This window comes from Drosophila navojoa, chromosome X, assembly GCF_054131105.1.
Source record: "Drosophila navojoa isolate 15081-1374.11 chromosome X, UAZ_NAV_1.0, whole genome shotgun sequence".
NCBI lineage: Eukaryota > Metazoa > Arthropoda > Insecta > Diptera > Drosophilidae > Drosophila > Drosophila navojoa.
The window spans coordinates 16,375,260-16,389,941 of NC_142895.1; the positions used below are offsets into that span (position 1 = coordinate 16,375,260).

Genomic DNA, 14,682 nt, shown 5'->3' on the forward strand with positions numbered 1-14,682 from the left:
ACAGAGGAATAAAGTACAAACTGATAAACAGACGAATATATAGAAGAACGGATAGACAGATGGACGAACGTATGAACGGGCGAACAGACGGACGGACAAAAGAACGAAAGAACGGACATACATATATACATACATATCTATATATATATAGTCAGACAAGGTAGAAGAACATTTGGAAGGATGGATAGACAGACGGACGGGTGGATGGACGGACGAATAAACGGACAGACAGACGAAAAGGTAAACGGAGGAACGGAAGAACCGACAGACAGATAAACGATAAGATAGACTGAGGATGGCTGGTGAACAATCAGAGAGGCAGACGTACGGACAGATAGAAAAATATAGAGAAGAGGACAGATATAGCAAGAATATCAATAAATATAACAAAGGAGAAACAGGCGGACAGATGGAGAAAGGAGTAGATGGGCATATCATCCCAACTCGATAATGAATATATAGTTAATGTCATATGATATTCATATGCGATAGATAAACATGAATATGTTAGACGCTTATTAGAAGAAATCAAATGAATATAGTTATAAAGTGAATATCGGATAATAAAGGAATCAAATCTATTCGGCAGAACACTAACATGTGCTGTATTGGTAGAGAGAATCTTTTTACATCAGCACATTATATGTTCTATATATGCTCTATTGCTAGGGAAAGTCGAAGAGCAAAGCGAGGCACTTTAGGCAGGCTTGTTTGTGCATTGGCTCTGTATATAATACATTTAAGATAGCCATCGGCTCAACTGGTTCAACTGGCATGCCACATGCCGCATGCCGCAGTGTGGCACGGCACGGTAGTTCAGTGCAGCTGCGGCTGGCCGAGCGTGCGGCATGTGCGCCAAGTCGCAAAGTTTCTGGGAACGGCACGAGCTGAAGTTCTACAGGTATGGCCACATCTATGCGAGCATCTGCGGCCAGGTGATCATAGACTATGCGCCGCAGCAGCCGATGCGGGCGCCGTTCAAGTCGCTGCTCATCGCCTACAGCCACGCGCTGAGCCTGCTGCTGATTGTCGTCCTGCCCGGCTACTTTGGCTACAACTACCGCGCGCTCACTGCCACGGCGGACCGCCGCATGCAGCTGGTGCTGTACGTGGGCCTCGCCAACACGCTCATCAAGTACGCCACCGTGATTGTCACCTATGTGGCGAACACCTGCCACTTCGAGGCCATCAACCGGCGCTGCTCGCTGCAGCGCGCCCGCCTCCAGGCGTCGTTCGCGGCCAGCTACCGTGCATCCGGTTGGCCCAAGCGCCGCTTCGAGCTGTTCATGTACCTCAAGTTCGTGCTGATTAACCTGATGATGATTGTCCAGATCTGTGCGATCTTGGCCGTTGCCCGCATCGACAGAGCTGGAGAGTCAGACTCGGACTCAGACTCGGCTTCTGGCCAAGGGAGGCGACTGCGTATTCAGTTCGCCATCTACGCCTTCGTCCTGTGGAACTATACGGAGAACATGGCCGACTACTTCTACTATGTGAACAGCTGTGTGCTGCTCTACTTTCGCCTGCTCCACATGCAGCTGCAGGCCGAGCTCGAGCAGCTGCGGCGATTGGGCCGCGGCAGGCTGTTGCTCGGCGTTCGGATTGGGTTGCTGCGGCAGCGCTACGCCCAGATACACGCTCTGTACACGGATAGCTTTCGCATGCATCAGTTCCAGCTGCTGGGCCTGATGCTGGCCACGCTGATCAACAACCTGACCAATCTGTTTACCATCTTCAATCTGCTGGCGAGGAGCTCGCGCGCCTTCATCTCCCTTCCGGTTGCAGTGAGCGGCCTCTATGCGCTGGGCTTCTACCTGGACACGTACTTGGTGTCGCTGGTTGGCGAGCATATCAAGGTGGAGCAGACGCGTCTGGCCCTCACCGTGCGCCAGTTCAGTGACTCTCCGGCAAGCCTGAACCAAGAGGTGCCCCAACCAAACTATGCACCGATTCCAATTGGATGCCAGTTAGCTAACCATTTGTCAATTGTCTTCCAGCTGGAACAGTTCTCGCTGCTGCTGAGGCACTGCCGCCAGCCGATGCTCTGCGGCCTGGTGCATCTGGATCGTCGTCTCATCTATCTAATTTCCGTAACGGCCTTCTCCTACTTCATTACGCTCGTCCAGTTCGATATATATCTGCGCACGCAGCACAACAAATGACATAACCTCTCAGCACTCCAATTAGACTAATGGGACTCTATCGATGCACGCACGCACTACTCAAATATTCGATTGGAAATATTCCAATTGGAAGCTATCTACGTTCAAGTGTATTCCGCTTAGTTAGAGACATTGTTTACGTATTGAATTTCTTGTTTATTACGAATGTTGCATCATTTTGATGAACTTTTCAAATAATACATCATGTAGAGTTCACAAATTGAATCTTTACAACTAATTTGTGTGTGCGTGTATGTGGGAGTGGGTGTGGGCGTGGGTGTGGGCGTGGCTGTCGGTGTGTGGAATTTCTTCAATATTAACTAGAACATGCATACACATATGTACATACATATGCATATATATCGTATGCATATGAATATGGGTGTATATATCTATAAATACAAACGTGAATGCTTACATCTCTCTCTCTCTCTCTCTGTGTGTGTGTGAGTGTGGGTGTGTGTGTAAGTGCATTTGTATGTGTGCCACGACCGCGAATTGTCAGATTGTTTTCGTTAATCCGTACGGCACTTGAATGCCTCTATATATATACATACATACATACATATATCCGTAGTATATTCATTTTGTCTCAATGGTTTCAGCAACTGCACAGGAAATTCGGAAATGGAATTGGAATTAACTAGTATATTTAACAAAGCATAGCAAACCATTCGAAAGACTTTCCCAATCAATCAAACTTAAAATAATATTTGGGGAGTAAGTGAAATCAATAACAGTTAACAGCTTGCTTGCAGATTGGATTCCAGTGTCGATTCCAATTGGAATTAAGTACAGCTTTTAGCTAGTTTTCAACAATTCAATTTCAATTCACATACATGTGTGTGTGTATAAGCACTTATAGGCTAATGGAGAACATATATGTAATGCAAATCGAAAAGGCAATCGAATAAGTTGTACTAGGATACATTTTATGTTAGTTTTCTTTTTGTTTTATCTTCATCATTTTTTCTTTTTTTTTTTATGAAAAACTGTAACAATAACAACAAATCTTTTGATGATAGCAATTGCATAGATATTTATATATAATGCTGTCGATATATGTTAAATAAATTGCCATGTTTCATTCGTTTTGTTGGGATTCAGGAGTTGGTGTCTAATGGCTTCAACTACAATCGAACGATTTGCAAATATATTTGAACTGAACTGCTTAAGCTGACATTTAAGAAGTAATATATCTATATATATATGTGTGTGTATGGGTGTGTGTGTGTGTGTGTGTGTTTGTGAGTATGTTCGAGCAGAAATCACAGCCCGCAACTGCAGATTTTCATTAGAATTCTTTTCATTTACTATAAATAGCATGTGCTGCAATATGGATTAATAATAGTACTTAACTATACAAAATTTATGTAATTCTTGCATTTAGCTTTGTTTTACTCATTATTTATTCATTTTGTTTTGTTTCTTGGGTTTACTCTCGTTTTGTTTAATACCGACAACAATAACTGATAAAGGCACCATTTTGATGAAATGCTTCCACAATAATTATTAAGTATACGCTGACAAAATTTACGATAAATCTCATTTTTGTTTTCGTTTTCGTTTTCTTTCTTTTTTTTTTGAACAATGAATCGTTAAATGCCTTTCAGTATTAGCCCTAATATATATATATATGTACTGTTTTTATATTTTTTATTTTTTGTAATTTATGCTCTATTTTCTTTCTTCTGTAAATTCTTGCATATACTTTCTAAGGCTACATCAAAAATTGTCATTTGTTTTGGTTTTTCTCAAGAGGGGCATTTCATATAGATATACATATATATATGTATATATGTATTGTAGAGCAATGAATTTGTGTATGTATGTGTGTAACTTGGATATACTCGTAAATGCGTTAATTAATTGCATTTAAGGCTTTGGAACAGTTACCTTGACTTTCTAATACACTAAAAATGTTCTAATAGAAAAAGAACGCTTACCGCAATTGTTGGGCTTAAAACCCCAAAGTATGTGAACATCAGCTGCTTCCTCTGCTGTTCATACATACATACCGTATGTATTTAAATCTATTCATTTCATTTTCTTTCGCACACTTATACGCTAAATACTCGGTTTTTGTATTTCAACTATCGACTAACATTTGAACATGCATAAAATTTGCCAATTTTCTTGAAATTTCCATTCGTTTTCCATCAGGTTTCATGTACTTCAGATTGCTTTCCGTTTTAATTTAGCTTACACAGGCGCAATGTACTTTGCTAAAGAGATTGCAAGGCGGGTGTTTTTTTTTTTTCATTTTCTCTTTTGTTAGGCAGAATAAATTTAATTTATATTGTGGTTTAATCGATTGAAAGACAAAAATTCCGTACAATATGTACATACTAAGGAGAGTGAAGTCTTCTTTGCACTAATCGTAATCAAAGTAAGTGTACATACATATATCATGCACGCACATCTACATATATACATGTACACATACATATGTACATATATCTGGGTATATACTATAAGTTAGGTTGATCGCATAATTCGAGTAAGGAATTCGGGTATCCCAAACACACACAGTCCTAACGCTCATCAGGGAGTGCTAATTCGACTAAGGCTTATAACGTTTCCTTTTTTCTATAAATATTTTCTTTTTGTTTGGCTATCTTATATACTAATTGCAGCCCATATTCGCCATAAGATTCGTCAATATCTGTGCCATGTATCGATTAACTGCCTCGATTTATCGATTTCTCTCTCATCATTAACATTTTCGCAGTCGTGGCTCAATTGGGTATATATATATATTTATATATGGGTGTGTGTATGTATATATATATATATTCACAAAAAATGTTTGTGTATGTGTCCTGTTTCAACAATTTTACAAAATCATCTTTTGATTATTTTTAAACTATTTCACACATTCTCTTTTATTATGCTCTTCTCTTTTTGATTAAGTTCACTTGAAATGGGGAAAATTGATTAAAAAGTTTTTACGCTCTTGATGAAATTGTTTGCTTCATGTTTGTTTTTTCTTTTTTTGTAGTTTATTTTTTTATTACATTTACTGCATTTGTTTTTAGTTTTTTTTTATTTTTTATTTAATTTTTTTTTTAGATTTAAATTAATATAATTCGCTTAGGTTGGTTTTATTAAATACAACAATACATTTTGCGTACAATGTGAAAGAAGGAGAACTTTTTATGCATTGTCTGCACGTACATAGATACTGTTCAGCGATCGAAGGTTTCATAATTTACAAAATATTGTGATATTACAAAATAAAGAACAGAGACGAAAGTAAAGTAAAGTTAAAAAAAAAAAAAGAAATGATAATAATAATAATAATGATAGTATTAATCATAATATGCAAATACTTGCCCTCTTTCCACATATACATACATGTTATATAGACATATAGCTATGTACATAAATGCACAACGTATACATTTCATTCGTTTTCTAAATATTTCGGAAAGGCGGCGAAACACATGTGAAACACGCACAAAAAAAAAACCATAAGATTTAACTTGTTTAACTTGAATTTTACTAAATTTCTTAGAAAAAATATAGAAAATTAGAAAAAAAATATATATATGTATATATAATGGATAATTAGCAGTTATGTGCGTTGTCTATAATTTATAAATTTGTTTGTTTGTTTCTCGCATTGTAGAACATTAGCTAATCTGTTGCTGTCAATACAAAAAAAAAAAAAAAGAAGTGTATATATATATATGTGTTAAATACCCGCCAGGTATTTAGGTATTGTTGCATATTCAACTGTAAAATTATACCACATATATATATACATACTATATATATGGGTGTATATGTTGTATGGATCGTATTATGCTTATGCTAGACGCATTCACAATTTGCTAATACTGTCTAGCATATAGTGTATGTTAAATAGTTAAATGACTTTTTGCATTGAAAGAAGTGATATTGCCCTCTCTCCCGCTCTATATACCCAATGATATATATATCTCTATATATATAGCTCGTTGCTGACGCTTTTCTTTAGTTAGGCTACATGGTATTTGTGTACATACATGTTTATGTGTAAATGTGTGTGGGTGTGTATGGGTGAGTGCATAAACTATTATGTATATATGCAGCTTATTATGTGATTTGTGTTGCATTAGGCAAAGGCGCGTGGGGGGAAAAAAAAATACAATACATCTAACAAGAAATGCACCAACTTATCGTCCTCGTCGTCATCGTCAACGTCTATTTACCCATATATACCTATATATATATATAGTCGTATTCGACTGAACTGATTCAATTTCAATTGCTATCATTCAACGTTTTGTGGTATATTTGACGCTGGTCGCACTTAATGATTCATATACCTATTATACATATGTATGTATATACACATACAGTCGCTTGTGTATGCGTGTGTATATAATAATATACCATATATATTATATTAGCGTCAATATAACTAACTCGCTATAACTCTCGTATAAACATCAACATAAACAAACAACACTAGCGCTTAACGAACGTTCTGTCACTCCTCTTCCTTATCATCATAGTCATCATCATCATCATCATCAACATCATCATCTACTACTGCTTCATATTAAGTAGATCTTATGATTAATATGCTTCGGTTTGTGTTTTATCTGCTGCTGCTGCTTCTTCTTCTTCTTTTTCTTCTCTTTTATCAATTTTGTTCTAACTTAAACTAAACAGTTGCCGCTTCATCATTTTGCTTTCCTTTTCAGTTTCAGAGCTTTGAGCCAGCAATCAAGCACAAACAAACTTGGCTAAAAGCATTGCCTGCTTGTTGCCTGATATTCTATTGTTTTGGCTCTCCTTTAACTGGCGCCAGCAAATCTTCAATAACAATTCTAAATATGAACAACATCCGTTGTTGCTCCTCCTGCTCCTGCTGCTGTTGTTGTTGCTGCTGTTGGTGTTGTCATCGTCATCGTCATTGTCCTCTTCGTCTTCGTCGTCGTCGTCGTCGTCGTCATCGTGGTCGTTGCGTTGGTGCATCAATGTGACGTTTTTTGTTGCGGCTGATTTGTTGCTGCTGCTGCTGCTGCTGTTGCTGCTGATGTTGTTGTTGTTGTTGGTGTTCTCGACACAGGTCGACAACGTACTCGAGGCGGCAGTGTCCATGTTGTTGTGGCTGTTGGTCATAGAGATTCCTTCGATGGTACCCAAATGGTTGGTCCCGATTGTGACCAAATCATTGATTTCACTTTGCTATATATTTCCTCGATCGTGTCGCCTTGTACAACGCCTGCAATGGAATATTGATAGTATCATTTCCGATCATTTCTGATTTGCACATTTCAATTCTCAATTTACCCGTAAAGTATTCGCCGAATTCTTGCTCCATCTTAATGGCGCGCTCATATGTTTTCTTTGCCTGCTCCTCGGTCATGCGACGATTCATTTCCCTGCAATCAACAACAAGTATTTGGATTAAACACACACACACACAGACATAGAGTAGTCTCAGTTGGAGTCACTCACATCACCGAGTCGACAGACTTGGGCTTTATGAACACAGCAACCGGATAGAGTTGCGCCACTTGCAGGCGCTTGATTGCATTGCCCGACACATCCAATATGCAATGCTTGCCCCGCTCGGCCACCTCGCGCACGCTGGCCACCGAGGTGCCATACAGATTGTCATTGTATTGGCCAGCCTCGATAAACAGATGGTTCTGTATATCGCGCTCCATTTGTTCGCGCGACGACACAAAATGATAGTCCCGGCCATCGACCTCATATTCGCGCTTTGGTCGTGTGGTATCTGTTGATGTGAAGAAGAATTTATATATATATATATGAATGATGATATGAACCCAAATTTCAATTGCAATTCAAATTCAAATTCTTTGTCACTCACGTGGCACACATGATCCGAATTTGTCCGGGTATTCAGATATCAAATCGTCGTTGATGCGATCCTTGAGCGGTCCCAGTATTATAACGGGACGCGTATAGTTAATGGACAAACGCTGCACGGCCTCATAGGACAGCACGTTCTCCTCGGAAGCTGGAAGCATAGTAGGCATTGCTATTAGGTTTGGTGCGCGTGCAAAAACAAAATGTACAGAATGAATGGAGTCTAGGTCCTCGGGCATGGGAGACATTAGAGTTGGGAATTGAGTTTCATTTTTTTTGGGGGGAGGGTAGTAGGTCAATAGGTAGAGCTGTTGGTTCTTTCTACATACAGAATCAAGCAGATTTTTGCTCATTTGCTTTGTTTTTGGGTTTACGGTTAAAAGTTTTCAATTTGGAATAGCATAGAATATAGGCATAAAAATATAAATAGAATAGAAAGCAAAAAGGATACGATATCAAGAGAGAAAGAGAGAGAAATAGAGATATTTATAGGCAAAAATAATTACTAATTTATATTAATAGGATTTTTTAGGGTTCTCTTTTACTTTTCTTTTATTTGTCCTGATTAGTTAGGTTTAAAGCATTTTAGTTTATTGTCTACGAAGGCTCTCGGGCTAATGCGAATAGTTCGATTAGGCTAAGGAAGAACTTATACTGAACCAGAACAGAAAAAGAAAAAAAACAAATATATAGAAAATCACAAATAAGAATATCAAAATGAAATCTACGAAAATACCAAATATTTGATTTGCTTGAAAATAGATTTAAGGAGTGAGGAAATTGAGTTGAGAAAATTATCGTAATTGGAAAATAGGCGAAAGGAAAAGCTAATAAAAACTTTGTGTAAGTTAAAATTGAACGAAATCAATTGTAGATATATAACATACATATACATGTATATACACATTTTGATTGTATTTTATGCAAATTTACAATTAAAAGTGTGTGCTGTTTATATACGATTCAGACTAGTCAAAAGTACACTAAATACAGTTAACCTAAATCTGAGGCATTCGCTACTCAGATTTAGCTAGGGACTATTATTATACATATACTCAGTTAGTAATGCAAGTGCACAAAACTAATACATACACAAAACACAACACAAAATACTCGAAATAAACATAAGATGTTAGTGCAAGACAAACAACAATTGATCGATCTATATGATATGTACTACGAATGACTTGATTTCTATGAGAGTTTAGTAGCAATTCGTTTATAACTTAACTTAGTTGCTATAACTATACTAAATACATATACAAGTGTGTGTATATATGATTAGCCTAGGGAAACAGTAATCGACTGTAGATATACTCTATATATGTATATACAAACATATATGCATATGTATATATACATATACGTGTATAAATGCTTAACTTTTCGTTTGTTGATTTCATCGATTTATCGATCATTTCGTTCGTTCGTTCGTTTATCGGTTTGGAAATTCGTTGTTTTTGGTTTTGGTTTTTGGTTTTTGTAGTTTACTCACTCAGTTACCGCTTGTCTTATGGATTTTCATTTGCATTTCATGTTTAGATACAACTATTAATTAGTAAATCAAAAGAAATTATGCCAATTATTGTTGTAAACAAAGTACGCGCCAAAGCCAATTGGATGAGAAAAACTCTGATCAAAATGGAGAGGAAATAATTATGCTAAAGGAAATAAATGTGATAGAAATTGTTCAATTTCGTAGCCCGGGGAAATGAGTTGAGTTTCAGACTGGCGTGATATATCGTGGATAAATTAAGAACACTTCTTAAATCAAACAAGACTTTCTTTTATTTATAATAAAATATCTTCAGAGGCTTTCAATTTCATCAATATTTCAATACATCATTATATTATACTATTGAACTAATTATGTTTTGTCGTCGTTCACATCCCTCTTTGTTATCTTAATAGTAATTGATTTATCGATTGCTCGATTGCTCATGGGGATTCAGTTTTCTTTGATTTTAGGGGGGGAGTCTGGGGCACGGAAAAGGTGTTTGCTGTGGTTCACTTTCGGGTGTGTTGCAACGAAAATGAGTCAAAAGTTTGTGGGAGTGTGCGTGCAATGGAACGATATCGATAACGAATACGATAAATGACAATGACAATAACAATACATCTATCAGTGTTGGATAGTTTCGGCTTAACGATTGCATCGCTACAGAAATTGTGAAATGAATAAAGCACAGCATGAAACTAAGCAAGTATAAGGGAAACGAAAGAAGAAAGAACGACTCAATGTGTATACTGAAACGGAATGGAACGTAATCAAGAGAAATAAATCAATAAGCGAAATTGGAAAATATACAACTGAAGGAGGCAGAGAGCGAGAGAAATTGATATCATATTGTGAAAAAGAAGAGAGCAGGCATTAATGCACCCAACTAAGAAACTAAACTCTAAGATCGTAATTCGTAAATCGTAACTCGTAAATATCGTGACTCGTGCCTAAGCTACGGAATAAAACATAACTGTAGCAGGGGTTTAACAAAAGGTTTTGCCAACAAACTTCAAATACGCGCTCGAGCAACAAAGCTTAAGCGTATTTCACATGATTATGCGCAATATATTTAAATTTCATTTTTGGTATCGAACGCTCGATAGAAGTTATCGATAAACCATCGAACACTTGCAGCGCTTAATTTGAACTAAAAATAGGCTCAAGTTCAATTTTTTCCAAATGAATAAAAAATAAAAGTAAATCATAATAAATGAAAGCAGTTGAGAGACTAGATCATTTCTGATCAATCGAAACTTAGCACTATGAACAAAAGAACAAATTAAAAAGCATAATTGAAATGGAAATTTGTTGTATTCGTAATATGCTAAAGACCATTCTTCTATATAAAATGCTAATAATACTAGCTATAGGAAAATTCTATAATGAGACCTTTGTTGAGTATTGTGAAATATTTCTATCAATTGCAAATATTCGAGCTGAATAGCATGAGTGGATGGATTTATAGAAAAATAGTATAAGAGAGAGATTGAGAGAGGACAGAGTGTGCGATAGTTGGAACGAGAGAGAGCGAGAGAAAGAGAGAGAGGGATGGGAAACTAACCAAGTAACCGGCATTTAAATAGGAAAATTGCTTGCAGTTTCGTTTTGTTTGCTAACTAAAGTTAAAAAAAAAATTTATATATATTTAAAAACAAAATACAGAAAAAATAAATATATATATATATATATTCTGGATATTGTTCTGATTTTTAACCTAGTTTTTTTTTTTTTTTTTTTTTTTTTTTTTGTATATATATTTATATAAAGAACGTAAGCTTGAATGAATTGAAATTGAAGTTGTAATATTTTAAGGCCTTTATAGCTGTTGTTGCATTTGTATGGTTTGTTTTTGGATCTTTTACAATAATTGTTGCTTAGTTGCTCGACTTACGATAGTCAGCATCGTTATTCTCCAAGTAGATTAAAGTTATCTGCTCCATATCGGGTAATTCCACTCTGTAGATAATCTCGCCTGCGCGCATTTGCACATAATTGATTCATATATATATATATACATATACGTATATATGTATGTATACATTCATTGATTGATTGATTGATTGGTTGGTTGGTCGGTTGGTTGGTTGGTTGATTGTGATGTTCGGGAAAAGTAGTTGATTAATTTAGTAGTAGTTGTAGTTGTAGTAGTTGTTGTTGTTGTCGCAGTACATGAACGAGCGCATGATTGTAACAAATATATATGTATTGTTTTTTATTGATTTTTTAATATATATATAAATATATATATTGATGTATTCAGAATAGATATAATAATAATAGATTCAATCAGTTGAAAACAAAAACGGTAAGGTTTATGTAAAACACAACAAATCGAATAACGTATTCACAATATTATTAGAAATTTTTTGTTTATATATATATATGTTCATTTCAGTTGTTTTTGTTGTTGTGGCATTTGTTTCGGTTGTTTTATGGTAAAGACAATAAGAGTTGAAGTAGATACAGACATCAAATATATTTGTGAATTATCAAACGGAACGGAATCGAAAACAATATCGTAAATAGTTGAACAGAAATAATACAGTTGATGTTGTTGTAAACAGTGGTAGCAGTAACAGTAGCAGTAGTAGTAGTAGTAGTAGTAGTAACAGTAATAGTAGTAGATAATAGTTTTATAGTAGTAGATTTTGTGACAGAAGGTAGTAGAGTCGTAAATAGCAGTAGGCAGCATAAAGTAGATGAAAGCATTTGGTAAATAAAATTTGGTTTTTTTTTTCAAGTTTTGTTTTTTTTGTTTTGTTTTTGTAATTGTTGTTGAACGTAAAATTCAAAATAGTTCACACACACAAAGGTTAAGTCAAAAGGAAATCATTAATTAAAGAAAAAAGAAGAAAAAGATAAACAAAATTAATCATTTGTATATATTTCGATTAACCTGCAAAAATTTAAACGATCTTTAAGAGAATCTGTATTTGTGTGTGTGTGTGTGTGTGTGTGTGTGTGTGTGTGTGTGGTCTGTGTGTGTGTTTATTTTCGGCGTGTTTGTGTGTATGTCTAGAGTTTGGTGAGAGGAAACCAATATTTATAAACCGAAAAACAAAAAAGAAGCAACCAAAGAATGGTTTATCGTTTTTTTTTCAGATAAGATAAGGGCTAATTAATATATATTGTCATATATAAATAGAAATTGCCGTATATAATATATCCATAAAGAGAGATCTGTCTGTTACATGATTATTTATACCCAATCAATTCGATCAAACTACCTATTCAGCTGGCTATTTATTGAGCCTACATTGGAAAAGGAATGATTGGATCATCATATTACTCAACTATCCAAATTTAATTTTTTAGATATTGTGGAGCAAACAAAATTTTTTCCAAGTTCTCTTTGGGAAACGTATAGTAACACTACATATCACGATATCTCTTAGTTCTGGAGCTCATGTAGAAAAAAGATTTTCGTTTCCTTCAGTTACTTTTAGAGAAGGCATAATATGGAATATATACATTTTTACCAAAGCAGTATATACTATAATTACTTTACACATATATGTTTTATATATTTATATATTCATTTAGAAAGCATACCCATATTGTCTACTAAGGTATAAATTCTTCTGAGTGCTCTTCAGTTATTTTTCGTTTCGGACATAAAGACAACTCTTGTATTTTCCTGTTATTGGATATGTCATATCACAATTTTATATATTAGTGTGCTCATATGGATATTTCTGGGCGTATACGCCTCAGACATACACGCATATATATGCACATATTTATCTATATGCATATATATATAGTAAATATATCTAATCGAATTGCAGTAAACCAAAAAAATAGGAAATATGAAGGTGAACTGTGAAAGTCAGAGAAAATGATTGAAATATTCCAACAGATCAAATAAAAACCCTAAAATATTGGTGAATTTTATCATACGATTTGATATTGTGTTTAATTTTGTTGTTTTTGATTTTTAATAGAAGCAAAATGTAAATAGAAAACGATAATAAAAACGCCTAAATGAATATAAAGATATACTGTAAAACGATATCTATAGAAAGAGAGAGAGAGAAAGAGAGAGAGAGAGCGAGAGAGAGGAAGAGAGTGTGTGTGTGTACATAGGTGTAAATGTAGGTACTAAATAAGTATAAGCTTACTTATTAGTTAACTTAAATTGGCACAACGATTAGTGACAAATACACACACTCACACACACACACACACGCACAGCAATATGATTATGTACAAACATATATATACATATATTCTTATGTGTATATGTGTGTGTGTCTGTAATCGATATTCTAGTCGGGTTGTCTTCATTGTAATCTGAATTCAGAAATTATTTGATGATCGGATAGTTGAAATAACGGAGATATATGTATATGTATATATAATAGAGATATGCTCCGGAGCAAAAGTAATGCCAGATGAATGGAGTTCTATCACTGATTATTATGTTTATGTTTACACAACATCTGCGATTGTAATTTGAACATAAGAGAAAAACAATAAACATTAAGACATTTGGAAATATTTGTAGTTGGATTATATATGTATATATTATATGACTTGGCCGATATGCTATATACTTCGATGCATACATAAATATACATATGTCTGTGTACATGTGTACATATTATATGAAAATCATAATATGCAAGACATCAAAATGGAGAATTCGTTTTCGATTAAGATATTTGGTATGTTCGTCGTGGGACTTTTATATAGGGCGAATCCCTTGCCTTGCTAGAGATACACAATATATGTATAATATATATATATATATATGTATATATGTATATATATGCACAATATAAGTACATCGAACTGTACACAATTAAGAAGAAGAGTAAACAAAATTATGATCACAATGATATATCAATTATTTACATATGCCAAAGATGCATGTGTATGTGTGTGGGTGTATATATATATATATATACATATATATATGTAACTCAGATATATGTATATATATATATAGGAAATACTGTTACATTTTATAGCTATGCCAAAACTTTACGTAACTCGAGAGCAAAGAGAAATTCGAAAAAAACAAAAGAGAGTCAAAGAGAGTTAGGCCTTATCTGGGCTGACTTTCGAGATATATGTAGAAACGTCTCTTGATCAAGTTTATAGAATATAAATATGAATATATATATGCTCAAATAATTAGCTAGATGGACTTGTAGGCCATATCAAATGGAGTTCCTTATATAT

At 34.9% G+C, this 14,682-nt stretch overlaps 2 protein-coding genes and 1 long non-coding RNA gene across 22 annotated transcripts in view; 2 read left to right on the forward strand and 1 right to left on the reverse strand.

Moving 5' to 3' along the window:
• The window catches only part of LOC149090650 (uncharacterized), a 169,760-nt gene that overhangs the window by 35,745 nt on the left and 119,333 nt on the right, over positions 1–14,682 (forward strand). The gene's annotated exons all lie outside the window — the stretch shown is intronic.
• On the forward strand, positions 820–2,208 carry Gr10a (Gustatory receptor 10a). The gene is made up of 2 exons (XM_089264160.1): positions 820–1,925; positions 1,998–2,208. Exons 1-2 carry the CDS (start codon positions 849–851, stop codon positions 2,160–2,162), a joined length of 1,242 nt encoding a protein of 413 aa, XP_089120286.1. The 5' UTR covers positions 820–848; the 3' UTR covers positions 2,163–2,208.
• dlg1 (MAGUK family member discs large 1) overlaps positions 3,554–14,682 on the reverse strand; it is a 38,184-nt gene continuing 27,055 nt past the window's right edge. For 12 of the 20 annotated variants that reach the window (XM_089264543.1, XM_089264546.1, XM_089264542.1 and 9 more), the window contains 4 exons: positions 7,996–8,145; positions 7,617–7,899; positions 7,449–7,540; positions 3,554–7,380 (listed from right to left, as the gene is read on the reverse strand). In XM_089264543.1, coding sequence (XP_089120669.1) covers positions 7,274–7,380; positions 7,449–7,540; positions 7,617–7,899; positions 7,996–8,145 — 632 coding nt within the window. In that variant the 3' untranslated portion in view covers positions 3,554–7,273. Of the gene's footprint in view, positions 7,381–7,448; positions 7,541–7,616; positions 7,900–7,995; positions 8,146–9,474; positions 9,543–11,386; positions 11,468–14,682 lie in introns of those variants that run through there. The other 8 variants (XM_089264544.1, XM_089264537.1, XM_089264535.1 and 5 more) reach the window with 2 other exon arrangements.

Bases quoted from the DNA above. Each gene is read 5' to 3' on its own strand.
- Gr10a (XM_089264160.1), top strand. From the start codon at position 849: ATGTGCGCCAAGTCGCAAAGTTTCTGGGAACGGCACGAGCTGAAGTTC. The intron at 1,926-1,997 runs GTGCCCCAACCA...ATTGTCTTCCAG, and splicing joins CGGCAAGCCTGAACCAAGAG to CTGGAACAGTTCTCGCTGCT.